At 33.3% G+C, this 14,216-nt stretch overlaps 1 protein-coding gene across 1 annotated transcript; it reads right to left on the bottom strand.

Annotated features, from left to right (window-relative positions):
- Positions 1-526: 526 nt before the first annotated feature.
- LOC120092019 (putative calcium-binding protein CML19) lies at positions 527-1,104 on the bottom strand. Its single transcript, XM_039050213.2, has one exon. It carries the CDS (start codon positions 1,030-1,032, stop codon positions 604-606), a length of 429 nt encoding a protein of 142 aa, XP_038906141.1. The 5' UTR covers positions 1,033-1,104; the 3' UTR covers positions 527-603.
- Positions 1,105-14,216: the final 13,112 nt, after the last annotated feature.

Here is a 14,216-nt window from a genome sequence, read left to right as displayed (position 1 = left end):
AATATTCATAACAAAAAAAAACACCTTCAATATGTGGATTAATGTGATCGAGCAAGGAAAGAGAGAATTTTATGACTTGTGATTTTACCAAGGTAGTATATTTTTGCTTAAAATTTAAACAAATTTTGAATCCAAGAGTAGGTGACATGTAAAATCTAAAACAAAACATACAAGAGATAGTCATATATATATAGTTAATAATGTCAACGGTTGTTGTAAAATTGAAAAAGTGTATAGAGCATCATATAAACATTTATTTCAACTATTATATTAAAAATTAATACTATTGTTACCATTTATTTCAATTCAAAAGATATCTAAAACATTATTAATAACATCATTCATAATATTAACTTTTATACATCAATCATAATGACAACTTTGTAAGTGATATCATGTACGCGTGTCAATGTTTACAATATAGTGTCAATTTTCATTAATCATTTTAATGAAAAGTCTTCGAGGATAGTTTTTTAAAAGTAATTACAAAGTAAAAGGTTAAAATTAAATATTTTAAATTGAGGCGTAATTGAAACTTACCCCATATTTTATATGATTAAATCATAAAGAATTGGACAAAATGATAAAATTTTGGCATCTCATTTATGACATCATAACCTTAAACTCATCAAAACTAAGAACACCATCACCATCAAGATCAAATTTAGCAATCATGGCCTTACAATCTCCCAAACTAATTTTAGTCTCTCCCAATTTCTTGAACATCCTCCTCAAGCTCTCCGCCGTAATAAATCCAGAGCCCTCCATTTCATACATTTTAAAAGCTTCTCTAAGCTCCTTCACCTTCTCCTTCTCCCCTCCCCCGTCCACGAATCTCACGAAATCCTCCTCCTCCAGCTGCCCGTCTCCGTCCGAGTCGAACTCTGCCATCGCCTCCTCCGCCTCTACCATCGATAGCTTCTCCCCCGACACTACCGCTATACACTCCCGCAGCTCGGACGGGGAAATCTTACCGTCTCCATCCGAATCAAAATGCTCGAATACTCTCTTGTAGCACCAAAGCTTCTCCATTTTGCTAAAAACTGATAACTATTTTTGTTTCTGTTTTTAGGTCAAAAGAGGAAAAGTTAGAAAAGGAGAGATATGTTTGGAGAAAAGATTATGAGTTTTTTTTTATATAGGAAGAAACCATGCGTGTTGAAGGAGCGTTTTGTGATATGAAGTGTTGACCAAGAAATTTTTTAAGAGTCGGCACCATGTTGGCCATCCATATAAGCAAAACATATAAAAATTTGTTTACAACATAACCAATTAAATGCTTTTCCACTTGTTTTTAGAATATTCATTTCTTCAAACTATTTGAAAATAGGCTAAAATATTACTCAGACTTTTGCACTTTCGAGTTTGAAGTTTGTTTAATTTTAGTCTATAAAATTTTTAATTTTTAATTTTAGTCACTATTTCTAATAAATCTTAATTTTAGTCCTATATTCTATCGAATTTGGTTAAGTAATAATAATAATAATAGTTTTCATGCAATAAAATACAATATGAAAATATATTTCAAAAATTATAGTTAAAATGTTAATAAATAATAAAAAAAAAACTTTGAAAAAACAACAATAAACTAATAGTGAGGAGTAAATTTAAGATTTTTCTAAAGTAAGTGGTCTAAAGTTGGACATTTGAAAGTACAAATACTAAAATTGAATAAAATCTAAAAGTACAAGACCAAAATTTGGGAGTTTTTTGGGGAAAAATATATCTTTTTGGTCCCTAAGTTTTAGGTCTAGTTTAATTCCATTTGGTCTCTAGGTTGCAATATGTTACATAATTAGTCCTTAAATTTTGAGTTTGGTTTCAATATGGTTCCCAGGTTCAAAATGTTACAATTTCCCCTTGAGATTTGAGTTTATTTCAATTTGGTCCGTAAATTTCAAGATTTACACTTTTAACCTTAATTTTTTCACTAAATATTCACTTTTCATCTTAATGTCTACTAATGAATTTAAATATATTAAAAGAATTGTAATTAATTAAGTTTTACTATTGAGATTTTTACACAAAAAAAAATCATCTTTGGGTCATATATTTCATAAATGTCTTTAAATTTGAATCTTTTCAAAGAAGACTTTTAGTGTTAATTTTGGACAATTTACCATTTTTTCGACTTATTTATATCTATTTTTTACATATATATTTTTTCATATTTATGAAGCTCCCTTAATGTTAGAGAGAGAAAATGCATTTAGTATGGAGAGAGCAAAATCATTTAATATGATTTTTTTTTCCCATTTTCAATTGGAGAGAAAAAATCGTTTAATATAATTTTTTTTCTATTTTTAATTGGAGAGAGAAAATGTATTTAACATTAATTTTTTCATTATTAATTGAAGAGAGAAAATGCATTTAATATGATTTTTTTTTTACATTTCACGTATCAAGCATTTTACGGTAGTCTCCTTCATTTTTCATGTTTGATTTATGATATTATGTGTTATATTTCATTGTTTGTATTGAGTATTATTTGGTTTGATGTAATATATTTCATTGTTTATTTAATGTATATATCCCAGACATTCTAACATGTATGCACTTCTAATTAGATATCATTCGTGTGTCTATAATATATTTCCCATATGTCTGATATGTATGTCATTCTAATGCGGTTTTTTTATGGTAGTCTAACTTATTTGAGTTTTTCTATTATAGTCCATTGTTTATTTTGCGTTATTTATATTTTGCGTTATTATCTCATATACACCATATTTTAGATCCATGGTTATTTTTAAATATATGTTAGAACATTGTCTTAAATGTTTACGGATATTCTAACCAATATATGATATATACTAGCAAGATTGAGTAAATTCAATCAAAATTTAATAGAAGCTCCCTAACAGGAATCGCTAATTCTTAATAATGTGACCAATTCAATTCACTTTAAAACATCATTATTTTCAAATAAACAAAGCTATCTACCACAATATATATTATACATAGACTCAATGTTCAATATATATAAGCATATATATCATAAAATAGGAAGTCTAAATAAAAAGTCAAAGATATATATCACGATATATATTGAAAATGAATATATATATATACATATATCATAGAAGTTGTTAAAAACACAACCAAGGTTAGATGGGTAGCCTTAGTAAATATTGAATTAAAACAATTGGGAAGAGTTTAATTTAATTAACCATTAAAAGCTTGCCAAACTTTGATAGAAAAATCTAAGGTTAATTAAAAAAAATTTCATACACCTCCATACAAGACAAAAAAAAAAAAAATAGTAATAATAATAAATAAATAAATAATATGTGAGAGAATCAATATATCTCATATATATCGTAGATGCCTTTGAGAAAATGGAAGGCGATGGCATCGACAGTGCCCATGTCAAAGGTGCCGCTGATGTCGTCGAGGATCCGATCTAGACAAGGCTCCTGAGAAGTCTCCGGTGTTCCCATGGAGGTTTGATCTACAGTCATCATCCAGCGCCCAAATTCGCCCAACACCCTGCGCCTAGATTTGCCCAGCATCAGATCTATTCAGCAACTGCCCAATCATCGTCCGATGTTTGTCTCTCGTTCCCAGCTACTGCAACTCGTGCCACTAGGAAGAAGAAAAAGAGAGGGAGGAGGAAGAAAGGATTTGAAGAAAGGAAGAGGAAGAATAGGGGATACCAACAATTTTTTTTCTTTTTAAAAAGGAAATGAATGGGTAGGAAGCCCCTGGCTATGTATGGGGAGAGAGATGCAAAATTCTATATATATTTTTTAATTTTTTTTTTATATATAAAAATCATGGATAAGGCTAAACGGACTCCAAACATTAGTGGAAATTTTGTAGTTGATTGGGCTATTTCTGAAATAAATTGAAAGTAGACAATAGTGTAATATAAGTCTATCTATGTGGAAAGCTCTTTATTATTTTCTTTCATTATTAAAATTAAATTTACTTCATAATTATTGTTAATTAATTATATAAATTAATGCTAATGACTAAAGTAAGTATTTAATAGAAAATTTGAGGATAAAAGTATAAATCTTAAAACCTAAGGATTAAATTAAGACAAAATTCAAATCTCACGAGTAAAATCATAATCCTTGATAGTTTTCCTTGAATTTGGTGTACATAAATGACAAAGCCAAATACATTTAGGTTATCAAGGTTAAGTGGATGTTTGGACTAAAGGAATGGAATTCCATAGCGGAAGCATGTGAATGCATGTTCTAGTATAATTCATTTTGAAAACAGTGAAAAACAGAGAAATCACATGGATATACAGAATAAACATTCAACTAAAGCATGCTTTTAAGGGAAAGAGAAGAATATCTGGAAGACTATCTATAATTAATCTTCTCTGCCAATGCTCGAACACTTCAAACTCACGAACAGTAAGATCTTTCTTCGAACTTTATGATCACAAACAAAATAAACCAGCAAGACACCACCACTTGTTTTCTCGCTATTTTCAAGACTAAAATCAAGGATGCCAAAAATCCTCCTTTTTACGTGAGAGAGGAAGAGGTGGTTTGTAAAGGAAGTTATAACTTCCCTGCACCATCTCCTAATAACTCCCGATGGGAGTTATTTAATATATATATATATATATATATATATCAAATCCAATATATATTTCAATAATATTAATTAATTAACAAAGTAAATATCACATATTTAATTTCATTTGAATCATATTCAAATAATATTCTCTCACATAACTTATAATTTATACATATATATATAATATGAATCTTATTCATATTAATTATAACCTATAGTTTAATATGAATCTCACTCATATGATTAATATTTAAATCTTATTCAAATATTCATCTCTCACATATAATGAAGTATAATCTTGAATATTATTTAAAATTAATTTATATGATAACGTATCTCCATACGTTATTAATTGTATCATATACAATTACTTATCTTATTTAATTTGAACAATTCAAATTAATCCAAAATTAATTTATCCTTGTTTAACCCTTAGTGAACTAACAAGGGGACCTTATGAACCTACAGATTAGAAGCTTCAATGATACAAGATTAATTAATTAAACTCTTTAATTAAATTAATCAACATTCATTAACTGCAGGTCACTCCACTAAATATCCACAGTTGCACTCTTCACACTGTAGATATATTTTTGTGTCCATAGATATAATCAATCAACAGTAAGTTAATCATTCATAAATTGCTGGTAATTACAGCTTAGTCAAATTACCGTTTTACGCCTGTAATTACATCTAACTTCTTAAGTATCACTGATCCCTCTAATGAAGAAACAGTATATAGTCCAAATATAAACTATGTTGGGTATGTCCTATAACTAGCGATTTGTAAACACTAAATATATTCTATTCACAATAAAGTTGTTGAAGTTTTTATCAATAAGGATGTTATTGAATTGCAATGTTTTATAAAATCAAATAAACAAACTCATGGCTATAATATGAATACTTAAACTTTATATAGAGACATAAAAGAGATTCAAGTTTTAGTATATAGCCAAAAAGGTCTATAAATATATGGATGAGGTTGGATACCTTATCCTGGGGACATTATGGATCCGACCTACTTTATATATTGATACAAACGATATGATCCCAAAATCATTCATATGCGAGTGGAGACATCCTATGCAAAAGACATTTATATAAGACCAGACCACGAAATAGTCACTTTTCTTTATAACAACCATTTACTATTAAAACTGACTATTTCAAATTGATGACCTAAGGTAACTCGATCTTAATCTTGAACTAACTATGAACTCCTGTTTATTTAGGATTATCCTTTAATCTGCATAGGTGAGAATGGTTTCATGTCCGCTCAATAAACCATCCATTTTAGGGGTAAGACCAGATAGATAGTTAAGGACATAGTCTTGCAAGAAAAAATTCACTCCTACCCATTTTAGGGTCAATAGATAAGTTGTTCCCTTAAGTACTAACCCCTGATCTTGAACAAAGGGACCTCGCCCTCTCATGACAGAGAGGGGTTTGGTTTATTGGTTGGACCATAAACCAATTATTCAATAGAGGATCAGCGGAGACTTGAGAAACAAGATGTATTACAAGGGTAAAACGTTAATTTTGACATAGCTGTAAATATGAATGACTTGTGAAGGATCGACTTACTGATTATGATTAAATCAAGTGGACAGAAATATATCTACAGTGAAGAGAGTGCAACTACTAAGCTATAGTGGTATGTCTCAATAATTAACGAATATTGATTAATTCAGTTTAAAGAGTTTAGCCAATTAATATCAAATCGTTGAAGCTCATAATCTGTAGGTTAATTAGGTCCCTCTTAAGGAGTCACCATGTAGAAATTACATACAAGAACCCTAAAAAAAATGATTTGTCAGATCAATTCTATCAAATTCTATTAAAAATAAACTCAAATTAAATTCAAAAGTTCATAGGATTCATCATCATTAATTAAATATCCTCAAGAAATTGAATAAAACTACTAAACCCAAGAAGAAAGGGTTACCTAGCCTTGCGTCTTCTTCAAATCAGCAACAATAATTGAGAAATTGAAAGCAATAATGAAAGGAATAGAAAGATAGAGGAAAGAATAGTAAAAGTCTGGTGAAACTTCTCAAAAAATCGTTCCCAATGCGGCTCCAAATCGTTCTACCCTCCGCTGGAATGGAAAAGATGTTTTTATAATCAGGTTGCAGCGTTGCAATGCTGACAAGAGTGTTACAACACTCAGTTATGCACACACAGAGTAAGAATTTCCGTCAAAGTTCGTAGCGTTGCAATGTTGTTGGGTAGCATTGTAACGCTACCATGTTAAGTAGCTACTACCTTTAAGCGTCGAGGCCACGTTGAGGTCCTTCATGCCAAGAGCGTTGCATCGCTCTGAACATGGGCAATGCACAAACTCCAGCGTTGAGGCAGCATCAAGGGAGGATTGCAACACTGCCCTCAAGGGTAGTTTGGTAATTTTGTTTTCTTCTTTCAACACGGTGCATCCAACTCCCATTTTTGCTTCTTTTTTGCTTGATTTTCATCCAAATGACATATTTGCTCCTTGGGGTCAATTTACTTACAATTTAGACAATTTAAGTATAAGAATTATTCAATATGGTGGAATTAGGACATAATATTAACGTTTTTTGAGAGCGAACAAACACCCTCAACTTAACTCTTGATCGTCCCAAACAAGGTCACAACATACAATCATGCAATCAACAAGATACTGTTCACTCTATATAGTGGTCCATAACTCAAGTTTTAATAGTCTTTCGAGCTACATAATTAATCATATAACAAACTGAATTCAAACACTCATTTGAGATTCATTGTAAAAGATTATTTTGCAATCAAGATCATGTATTAATGAACACTAAGACATTGAATTTTTTTTTTTCAAAAAATCAAAGAATGCCTAAAAAGGCTTTATCCTACTCCTATTTCATCTTCTCTCTACGCTGTCTCGATTATTAGTCTTAGACATATCATTCTTGCTAAACAAAGAGCAACACCTAGCCAAGAGTGCCTAAGACTCACACATACAAAACTTTGAAGGCATCGGTTTTACCTAGAGGGCTAACTTTCACACTCAACCATTGGAAACCTAACCACTCTTTTCTTGTAGGGTCCTAATTAGACACGGCAAAGGTAACTCTTTTCCCCTCTATCCATGCACACACACCACTACTTTTTCTAGGCAAGCTAACTTTTACCCTCTTTTTATAATTTTTTTTCAACATTATTTTAGCAACACTTTTTTTTTTCATTTGCTTTAATAACACACTAGGCCACTTTTTTCTCTCATTGTCTAACTTTGCTCTAAGGCACTAACGGTTACTGCTAAGCCAAAAGTGGGCCTTTTGAGGTGACAACAAAAAATCGAGAGGGATAACCCGATTCTAAGATTCTTTAGGATTTTTATAAAAAAATTGCTTAGCCTAGCTTCATTATGCATAAGTTTTCATGAAAAGATTTTTAGAATGAGCTCAAAATCATGAAATAATTTCCCTTCTTGAAGGCATAAAACTCAGTGATTGCATTATCGACTTATCATTGAAAAGATATAAAAAAAAAAAAACAAAGCAAATAGAAAATGTATAAAACACCAACATCCAGACATTCAGAATAAAGATTTTTATTCTACTTTTCAGCAATCAATAAAGAATTCATCACAAAATTCGAGCTCAGATGCTCAAGACTATCCAAAGATCACAAGTATACAAGAATCAATTTATTCATAAAAAAGAATTTAGCAATTGTATCTCATCTATATCAAGTATTTAGCCATCCCCCAAAAAATGAACCATATATGCTATGCACAAGATAAGAAAAATGCTTCGCAACCACCCCCAACCTTAAAATATTCATTGTCCTCAATGTATTGCAAAGCTAAATATCATGCAAAAGGACAAATAGAGGGAGCTAGGGGTACAAAAAAACTCCTTTAGATTTGGACGCGAACATGAATTTAGGACAAGCTGCTTAACGAAGAGTAAAAAATGTCCTATAATGAGAAAGAGAAGTATCAAAATTCTTTCAGTTATTACTTTTGTTTTTTTTTTTAATTGTCAAAGGCAAAAAAAAAAAAAGAAAAAAAAAGAAAAGATAAACAAAATGGGAAAAAATGAAATAACAAAAAAATTGAAAGTAGGTAAATTTTAACGTCTGGCTGCCTTCAGGAAGCGCACATATTTATCGTCGTTTGCTCGATGTTGGGTGAGGATGAGCTCACGTGAAAGAGGGTAAAGTCAAAACTAAGCCCAAGCGAGCAAGGTTCACTTCCACTTTATTGAAAATTTTGAGATGGTGCCCATTCATCTTAAATTCCTTCCCTGTCTTTAAGATCCTCATCTCCACAGTACTATAGGAAAAACGTTAACAATTTCAAATGGTTAAAGCCACTTGGATTTAAGCTTACATGACATGAGATGGAGGCATGAATTAAAAAGCAAATCCTTTTGACCAACCGTGAAGTTTTTCCTTACGAGACCCTTATCATGAATCAGTTTGGTTTTTTCCTTGTAGATCCTAGAGTTCTCGTAGGCCTCAAGTCTTAACTCTTCCAACTATTGTAGTTCAAGTTGCCTTTTTTCACCTACTTAGGTTAAGCTCATGTTGCACTATTTCACTACCCAGTAGGCTTTGTGCTCAATCTCAACCGGTAAGTGGCATGCCTTATTATAAACGAGATTGAAGGGCATTGTCTCAATGGAAGTTTTGTAAGTTTTCCTATATGCTCATAGAGCGTCATCGAGGCACTTACTCCAATCCTTTATTTTAGGGTTGACAGTCTTTTCCAAAATACTCTTTACCTCTCGATTGGATATATCGGCCTGGTTGTTCGTCTAAGAATGATAAGGAGTGGGTACTAGGTGATGGACACCATACTTCCTCATAAGAGCTTCAATGGTCCGATTACAGAAGTGGGGACCTTGGTCACTAATTATAGCACACAAGATGACAAACCTGGAAAATGTGTTAACCTTTAGAAATCCTAAAACGATGGCAACATTGTTAGTCCTAGTGAAGATAACCTCAACTCACTTCAACACATAATCGACAGCTAACAAAATAGACAGATATCCATAATAAGAGGGAAAGGGCCGCATAAAATCCATTCCCCAGATATAAAAAAAACTTCACAGACAAGAATTGAGTTTAACGACATTTCATTCCTCCTAGAAAGTGATCCTGACCTTTGACATTTCTCACAAGATTTACAATATGCATAATATTCAACAAATAGAGAGTTCCAAAACAAACCACTATCTAAGACCTTTCTAGCAGTTCTCTTAGGGATAAAATGCCCACCACATGACAGTTCATGACAAATTGACAATACTGACTCAAAAAAAATCTTCCAAAGGTAAGGTGGGTTCCAAACGAAGTATTTGAAATCACTATGTAGTTTAGCTCTCCTAGAAGTAGGCATATCATAAGGGAACTTACCAGTCACCAGAAAGTTAACCATGTCAGCATACCATGGTATCGAAGTGGTCACCTGGAACAAATACTCGTTAGGAAAGTCCTCTCACATAGGTGTCGGATCTTCTTATTGCACTATCCTACTCAAGTGATTTGCTACTGACTTCTCTACTCCTCTCCTATCCTTAATTGTCAAGTTGAATTCTTGAAGGAGAATAATCCATCAAACAAGTCGAGGTTTGGACTTCTTCTTGATCATAAGGTACCTAAGGGCGGAATGATTAATATAGATTGTAGCAGGAAAGCCAAGAATATAAGAACGAAATTTATCCAATGCGAAAACAATAGCTAAAAACTCTTTTTCAGTTGTGGTGTAGTTAATCTGAATGCAACTGAGGGTTCTTGATGCAAAACACATGACATTTCTCTTCTTGTCAACCCGATGCTCCAGAGCTGCTCCCACTACTAGATTACTAGCATCACACACAATTTCGAATGGTATGTCCCATAGTGGGGGTTGAAGAATTGCAAAGGTGGTCAACTTCTCATTCAAAGTATCAAATGCTTTCTGGCATTCCTTGCCAAACTCAAATTGAACATCTTTCTGCAGCAATGTAGATAGAGGAAGAGCCAACTTTGAAATTCCTTGATAAAGCGTAGGTAAAAACTTGCACTTCCAAGAAAAGAACAAACTTCCTTAATGAATGTAGGGGAGAGGAGGTTAGCAATCATATTATCTTAGCTTTTTATCAACTTCAATGCCCTTGGAAGAAACAAGATATCCTAACACAATACCATGGGAAGCCATAAAATGACACTTTTCTATAAAATCTAAAAAGATGTTTATCATACACTTTTGAAACATACCTGGGGCATTGCAAAGCCCGAATGGCATCCTTCTAAAGGCGTAGGTCCCATAAATGTAGGTGAAGGTCGTCTTTTCTTGATCCTCTTGAGCAATCGAGATTTGGTAGAAACCTAAAAATCCATCTTTCCGACAAGTCGTTCAACCATTTGGTCAAGAAAAGGAATTGGAAAGTGACCTTTTTTCATTCCCTCATGTAGCTTTCGAAAGTCAATGCACATCTTCCATCCATTTTGAACGCGCATAGGCACCATCTCTCTTTTATCATTTTCAACTATCATCATGTTGGTCTTCTTGGGCACATCATGAATTAAACTTATCCAATTACTATCAGAGACTGGGTAAATGATGTCAAACTCGTTGAACTTGATGATATCTTTAAGAAAAATCTCCTTCATTGTGGGGTTGAGCCTTCTTTAAGGTTGTTTCATGGCTTTGGCTTCATCCTCCAAAGTGATCCTATGCATACAAATAAAAGGACTTATCCCTTTAATGTCATTAGTGGTCCACCCAATGGCTACGTCTCCACTAAAGAGCCTTCTTAGGTTGGTGTCAGTTCTCTAGAGATTATTATAGGAAATGTGTTTCCTTCGCCTAAGTACACGTGCTTCAGGTGATTAGGGAGAGCTTTTAGCTCACTCCCTTATACCTGCAAATTACCAAAACCAATGTCAAAAGAAGATTTATCATTGTTGCTAACATTAACAGAAGAAAGAGATAGGTCATATGAATCCAAATCAATACAAAAGGCTATCAACTCATCAGAATCACCATCATCATGCAAAACAATCTCATCCACAAAATCATGAATTTCAACCATGCATGGAGACAAATATTCCTTAGGAAACCTCATTACATATATATATTAAATGAGACCACTTCTCCATCAAAATCTATAGAAAGACATCCCTTATCAACATCAATCTTTGTTTTGGTAGTTTTCATGAATAGCCTCCCTAACGAAATGGTAGAAGAAGTAAGTGTACTAACCTCATCCATTTTTAAAATGTAGAAATAAACAGGAAAAATTAAGTCTTTTACTTGAAGCAAAACATTTTCAACTACTTCTAGAGGCTGAATATAAGATCTATCGGCCAACTGAATACACACGGAAGTTTTTTTTAAATCATTTAATTTAAGGTTCTCATATACATGATAAGGCAGAACATTAATAGAGGCTCCTAAATCAAGCATAACATGTCGAATAACTCTATTGCCAATAACACAGGGCAAAGTAAACATACTTGAATCATGATACTTTTCAGGCATATTTCTTTTAAGTAAAGTTGAGATGTTTTTACTTACCACCACACGTTCTTTGTTCTTACCTATCCTATTTTTTATGCAAAGCTCCTTGAAAAACTTGGCGTACCTTGGAATCTGTTGAATTGCATTTAAGAGGGGGATATTCATCTGAACCTTCTGAAACATCTCAGTGAGTTCTTCATCCTTATTCTCCTACTTTGATCTTGCCAACCTACTAGGGAAAGAAGCTTTAGGTACATAAGGTTCATATGAAGGTAAGGAAGATGTACTTACCTTAGGAGTCGATGGTGGTGCCTCATATTTTGCTTCAATTTTTTCATTCTTTTTATTTCATTTTCTAGCTTAGTTTCCTTTTGGGACTTACCATGAGTTAGAACGTGCTTTGATGGAATGGAAACAGGTAGTGTCGGGGCATCTAAAGAGAGTGTGGGAAACAAAAGCTCCTTCCCACTTCTAAGCATGATCACATTAGCATGATGCGGTTGAGCAGGTAGCTTTCTTGAACTCTTACCTTCTAGACGACTCACCATTGTGGCTAGTTGAGTAACCTGAGTACCCAAATTTGTTAACCTCCTCCTTGTCTCATGTTGCAATACTTTGGTGTTCTGTGACAGTTGGATGAAGTCCTTTTGCAATTGGTGAATGTCCAATTTTTAACAATGTCCTTTAACGACATACTTGAATAAGATGATGATGGTTGATTGGAAGGTCTTGGATTTTGGGGTCCTTGCCCTTGACCTCCTCATTTGAAATTAGAGTAGTTTCACCATCCTAGTTTGTAAATGAATATAAAGGTCATACTTTCTCTGGTAACCCCCAACTGCATTAACTTAAGCTTGAGGACATGCTTCAGATAAGTGTCCTATCACACCGTAAGCTCTACAGCTCTTGACTTGGGTTACTCTTCCTTGCACCATCTGCTTAATAAGAGCAGTCAAGTTAGATAGTTGTGATCTCAATTCTTTTATCTCAGCAGATGAAGATGGATCAGACTCAATAGCTTTGGTTCCAAAATTCTGATCATTCTCAGCCATGCCCGAGATCAAACGTTGGGCTTCAATAGGAGTCTTATCAACAAGAGCTCCTCCAGCCGCAAAATCAATGGAACTCTTGAAATTAGAGAGAAAACCAATATAGAAATACTAGATTAGCAATTGATCAGATATCTGATGATGAGGAAAACTAGCGCATAAAAGTAATTACAGCTTGGTCAAATTACCGTTTTTCCCATATCTGACTTCTTAAGTACCACTGATCCCTCTACTATAAACTAATCCATATGAGGCTAGTAAGAGAGTGAGACCTCATTATTCAAGATTCAGAATCAACCCTTAAGGAAGAAATTCATCTACTTACCCTAAATATGGGAAGGAACGAATTCCATCTTGTGTAGCTATGTTTCTAGCTCTCTACTAGGATAAATCCCCACAGTGGTAGGCATATCGAGCAGTGAATTTAGCCACTCTCGCCCATATAGATCAAAAGACTATCCTCATAGACAGGAGTTCATAACTCACTTAGGATTAAGGTTGACCTACCTATGGTTATCCTATGAAATGTCAATATCTTTAATTAACGTTGTTAGAAAAAGAGACTAATAATTTCGCAGTTCGGTTTTATATAAACTCTTTGCATAGGATATCTCTGTTGATATTGGTGTCCTAATTCTCCTGGAGTCTCATTGTTTGTAATGATACACATTGTTTTATGAATAAAATAACTGTTATTTCATTCTAGCATTTACTCATATCCAATAAACAAAGCTCCATGGTTATCTTATGTAAACTTAAGCATGTATATGTGATATACAAGTGGATCATGACTTAAGTGATAACCTAAATAGGTCCGTAGTATAAGGATTAAGGTGGGATACCTGATCCTGGTGACACTACGGATACGACCTTTGTAGAGGTTTCCAAGTGTTGTAAACTACTACAGATGGTAGATCCTGACCATTCATGTGGAGACGTGCGAGAGGTGTCCTATACAAAGAGTTTGTATAAGATCAGACCATGAGATGACTAGACTCTATATATAACATCGTTGATACTAGAGACTTACATCTCACCTAAATGACCATAGGTGACACGACCTCAATCCTAAGTGTTTTGGGAACTCCTGCCTTTGAAGGCGATCCTTTGATTAGTATGGGTGAGAGTGGCCAGAATGCCAACTCAACATGCCT

The sequence above is a fragment of the Benincasa hispida genome, chromosome 1, assembly GCF_027475165.1.
Source record: "Benincasa hispida cultivar pf3 chromosome 1, pf3_genome.v1.1, whole genome shotgun sequence".
Classification (NCBI taxonomy): Eukaryota; Viridiplantae; Streptophyta; class Magnoliopsida; order Cucurbitales; family Cucurbitaceae; genus Benincasa; species Benincasa hispida.
Note: the sequence above shows the minus strand (reverse complement) of the source record. Positions and strands in the feature narration are given on the sequence as shown.

Bases quoted from the DNA above. Each gene is read 5' to 3' on its own strand.
- LOC120092019 (XM_039050213.2), bottom strand. From the start codon at position 1,032: ATGGAGAAGCTTTGGTGCTACAAGAGAGTATTCGAGCATTTTGATTCG.